The following is a 4,227-nucleotide window of genomic DNA, read 5'->3' on the forward strand; positions in this document are numbered from 1 at the left end:
TAGGAATATTTCTATTTGCCTTTCATAGTAGGAAGACAGTGTCTTTCTCTGTTATGAAACTATTTTCCTATATCTATATGCATAAATAATAAGTAAATACTTATATAATATATATTGGAAAGATGTATTAAAGTGCTATGACAATTTATTAATATTTTAAAATTAGGCTTCCAATTCATTTATTAAATTAAATGAATAATTTTTTGAAAATTATTTTTATTTTATTGTTTCAATATTTTTTCTTCTCTTTTTAGGTGAATATGCTGGTACACAAGGTCTGGGTCTACTTCGGCTTCATTCAACGTACAGACATGATCTTAAAATATACGCTTCCGATGAAGGACGAGTGCAAATGACAGCCGCTGCCTTCGCAAAAGGACTCCTTGCATTAGAAGGAGAACTTACTCCAATTCTAGTCCAGATGGTCAAATCTGCTAACACCAATGGCTTATTGGATAATGATACGGATGCTTCAAAATATCAAGAAGTGTCAGTAAATTTGGTTTAAAAATAGTTTCTGTTAATTTATAAAATTAATAATCCTGTACTGTTTAGAAATTTGATTATAAAGTATTATTATTTCTAAGGGACGTAATGTCTAACTTACCTTTTTTTTGGAGTTCAGCTGATGAATTCTTAAATTTTCTAAAAATCCTTTATATCTTTTGACGAAAAGATTTTAATCTTATTATTTTCTTATCTTCATTTCATCTCCATTGCTAATATCTGAGATGTCAGCCTCTGAACTTCTTTGAGATTGGAAGTTCAATTCTTTTAACTGAACCAGTTTATTCCTTTCACTGAATCAATTCTTTTGAAAGATTCTTTGACTGATTATTTTTCACTTTTTTTTTTTTTAAATCTTTATTAAAACCAACCGAAATTTTCAAACCTTAAAATTTTTCTAAACAATTTTTTAAACAAAACAAAGCAAATTATTTCTCAAATTCATGTATAAAATATTTTCATTTTTTTTTTTAAATTAATAAGTAAGAAGGTTAAAATAAATCACTGCAAATTTTCAACAAATGGTTTCAATCCTTGTTTATATTCTTCGTTAATTTCTCCAAAAGTAAAATAAAATCTTCTGAATGATTTAAGGTAAGATTTGTAATAAAACAATAAAATCAAAATTAATAATAAAAAAAAACCTCTTTTCTTGTCTTGACTATATTCACAGATTACTCCTTTCCTTTTCTTAGCTTAAAGGTCATTGACACTTATTCATATCTGTATTTTTTATTTCAATGAAGTAATCAAAGAATATATTATTGTTGTAATAAATTGAATTAAAATTAAAATAAAACAACTTAGTCCCGAGTAGTATTTCTCAATAAAACAAAATATTTCTTATTTCATCTTCTTCGATTCTCCTGAGTAGAGAATCGACATAGTCTAAGTAAAATGTTATTCTTTCGTGTGAATCATTTGAGTAATTGTTATGTAAGATATAAAAGTGTTAATGATTTGAATTTTAATGAATTATTCAGAATTTCAATAGTTAAGATATTTTTAACAGATTTTATGAGGAATGTTTTTCATTTCAGTAAGCTTGGTGTATAATCCTAATTTAATAGTTAATTGTTTGTGGTATAATAATTTATCTATTAAAGAAAATATATTATTACATGTTAATAAATGTGTTAAATTTCAGTAAAAATTTTATTATACAAAATAAATTTAATTATTTACTTACATGATTAAGTTTAGTGAATGTTTATAATTATTTTGAAATTTTAGAGCAAAAACACGTCTTCATGCTCTTATGCAACAAGACCATGATTTCACTCCTGAAGAGAGAGCGATGATTAATCCTTGTAATGCCATATCTATTAATTTAGCATTGGATTTTGTTAAAAATCCTGTTAAATGTTGTGAGCGTGTTCAAGTTTTGATACAAAAATTAATGAATATTGTTCGTTTAAAGAAAGATGATCCCAAAACAAAAGGTATAACATTAAATAAGCTATTTATTTTATTAATTTATTGTTGGCTCTTATAAGTCTGTTTTTATTTACTTGTAACCAGGACATGCATTTTGTCCTCTTTTTTTTTTTTCTAATCCAATAAATGGATGAAATGGAAAAAATTATTATTGGTCTAGAACAGAACCATCTTATCCTTCAGTTGTATACGTTCATCTAATAATATTTTGTAGACCAATAATTTTGTCTGTTTTGTCCAGCTAACTATTTGCTTCAGAGTGATAAGTGAAAGTCGTGTGATGCATGCACCACACCAGATTTGTTTTTATTTTCACCCTTTAATTTTTGTTTCTGGTCTTTCTCTTTAGCTCTAAACTGTATATAGTTTTTTCTTTCATTATTTTCAGATGCAACCCTTTACCATGGTGAAACATGGGAACTGATGGGACGAAGATGGGGTAAAATTGAAAAAGATTTTTGCTTAAAAAACAGAACATTTGATATTTCAAAAGTACCTGACATTTATGATTGTATTAAGTATGATCTTCAACATAACCAACATACTCTACAATTTGATCAAGCTGAAGAACTGTATATACACGCAAAATATCTTGCTGATATTGTCATTCCACAGGTAATGTTCATTTTATTTGTTATGTATGCTATGTGCAATTGAGGTCAATTGATTTGTTCATAAACTGGTTTAAAAGGGTGGATTGGAAAGGTTCAATGAACAAATTAAAGGAATATGCTTGACACCAGATATGCTTCATCAGAAGTGTCATAGATGTGTGTTAGTTGCCTGCAATTGTAAGATTATTATGTAGAGTAAAATAGGTTAGAAGGGAGGATTCAAATGTTCGGTCAGGCAGTAGAAAAGGACTAAGGAGTAAAGGAGAGAAAATTGAATAAAGGATATTTTTAAATATAAGTACTCTAAATGTTGGGTTGTCAGGAGAAGTTTATTTGAATAGTATTTTAGCTCTAAAGCTGTTATGAATAAACAAGCCAATTCCTCAACTGTATATGTCTATTTGATTCCGGCGAATGAATATCCTTCATATTTATATTGGTTTTCTATATTTTAGAATGAATTAAGGACTCCAGTTAATTTTTATTTATGAAGTTTTCTGTTTGTTGATAAAAATTTACCCTCTTGAGTTCAATTCTGTATTGGCAAACTTATTGTTTCTTTTCCTAAACTTAAACAAATCATGTAGTTGTATGAATTTACAAATACATGAAGTTGAATATATGACTTTTTTAAAGAACTTTGAATGTAATTGAAATAATACTATTTTTATATCCTGCTCTCTATCATTATTTGGTAATAAGACTAAAGAATGTTATCTGTCGGTTATGGATTCTACATATTGTTGTTACACTTTTTTATTTTGTGTTTTATTGGTCAGATTTTTTTCCCTTTATACTTTTGTATGAAAACTCTTTTCATTCATTCCTTTGTGTTCATGACTGTATGTTGTTTATTTATGATAACTTTTTAGGTATTAATATGGTTATTTTAAAAAACTTTAAACAAATTTTAAATATTGGTTTGTTACAAAAGCTGGGTTGAAGGATAATATATTGCAAGCTTCACCACTAAATCATTTTTTTTTTCAGGAATATGGCATGACCTCTTCTGAAAAATTAACCATTGGTCAAGGAATTTGTACTCCACTCCTTAAAAAAATTAGAGCTGATTTACAACGAAACATAGAAGAAAGTGAAGAAAATGTGAATCGTTTGAACCCACGGTTTGTAGTTGATTTTTTAAAAATCGAAATAAACAATATTTTCGTATGAAGCCATAAGGACAATCTAGCTAGTCATTGAAGAAAGTTAACGTACTTTTATTATAACTTTCATTTGACTTATGAAAATGTTTAGGGAATTTAGTTTTCTTTTATTCCTGATGTTTATTTTTTATGGTAAATTAAGATGGGGGTAAATTATTTAATTGTTAAATATTTATTTACTGTGATTTGATAATAGCTGGAAAATGTTAACAAGAAATTAATATGAATAGAATTTAAGAAGTGTGCTATTATTATGCAATTATTATTTATTTTGTAATAAAAATAATAATTGAAAATATTTCAAACAAATACAGCTCCAACTGTCAAATAAATGTTGCAAGAGTGCCCCGAATTTGAAAGAATTTATAGCTTTGAAAAACTTCTAAAGAAATGTTGCAAGAAAGTAAAGAAATAGTGATAAATCTATTTAAATTTCTTAAGAAAACTATAAATTAATAGATTAATTATAATGTAAAGATTTCTGTATGCCTATGACCTTCTGG

At 26.7% G+C, this 4,227-nt stretch overlaps 1 protein-coding gene across 18 annotated transcripts in view; it reads left to right on the forward strand.

The window, feature by feature from the left end:
* l(1)G0196 (inositol hexakisphosphate and diphosphoinositol-pentakisphosphate kinase) overlaps nt 1-4,227 on the forward strand; it is an 82,360-nt gene that overhangs the window by 42,657 nt on the left and 35,476 nt on the right. For all 18 annotated transcript variants that reach the window (XM_024360665.2, XM_024360654.2, XM_024360642.2 and 15 more), the window contains 4 exons: nt 255-489; nt 1,741-1,949; nt 2,333-2,559; nt 3,549-3,682. In XM_024360665.2, coding sequence (XP_024216433.1) covers nt 255-489; nt 1,741-1,949; nt 2,333-2,559; nt 3,549-3,682 — 805 coding nt within the window. The remainder of the gene's footprint in view (nt 1-254; nt 490-1,740; nt 1,950-2,332; nt 2,560-3,548; nt 3,683-4,227) is intronic.

Source organism: Halyomorpha halys, unplaced genomic scaffold (genome assembly GCF_000696795.3).
Source record: "Halyomorpha halys isolate HHAL.00 unplaced genomic scaffold, Hhal_1.1 Scaffold670.1, whole genome shotgun sequence".
Classification (NCBI taxonomy): Eukaryota; Metazoa; Arthropoda; class Insecta; order Hemiptera; family Pentatomidae; genus Halyomorpha; species Halyomorpha halys.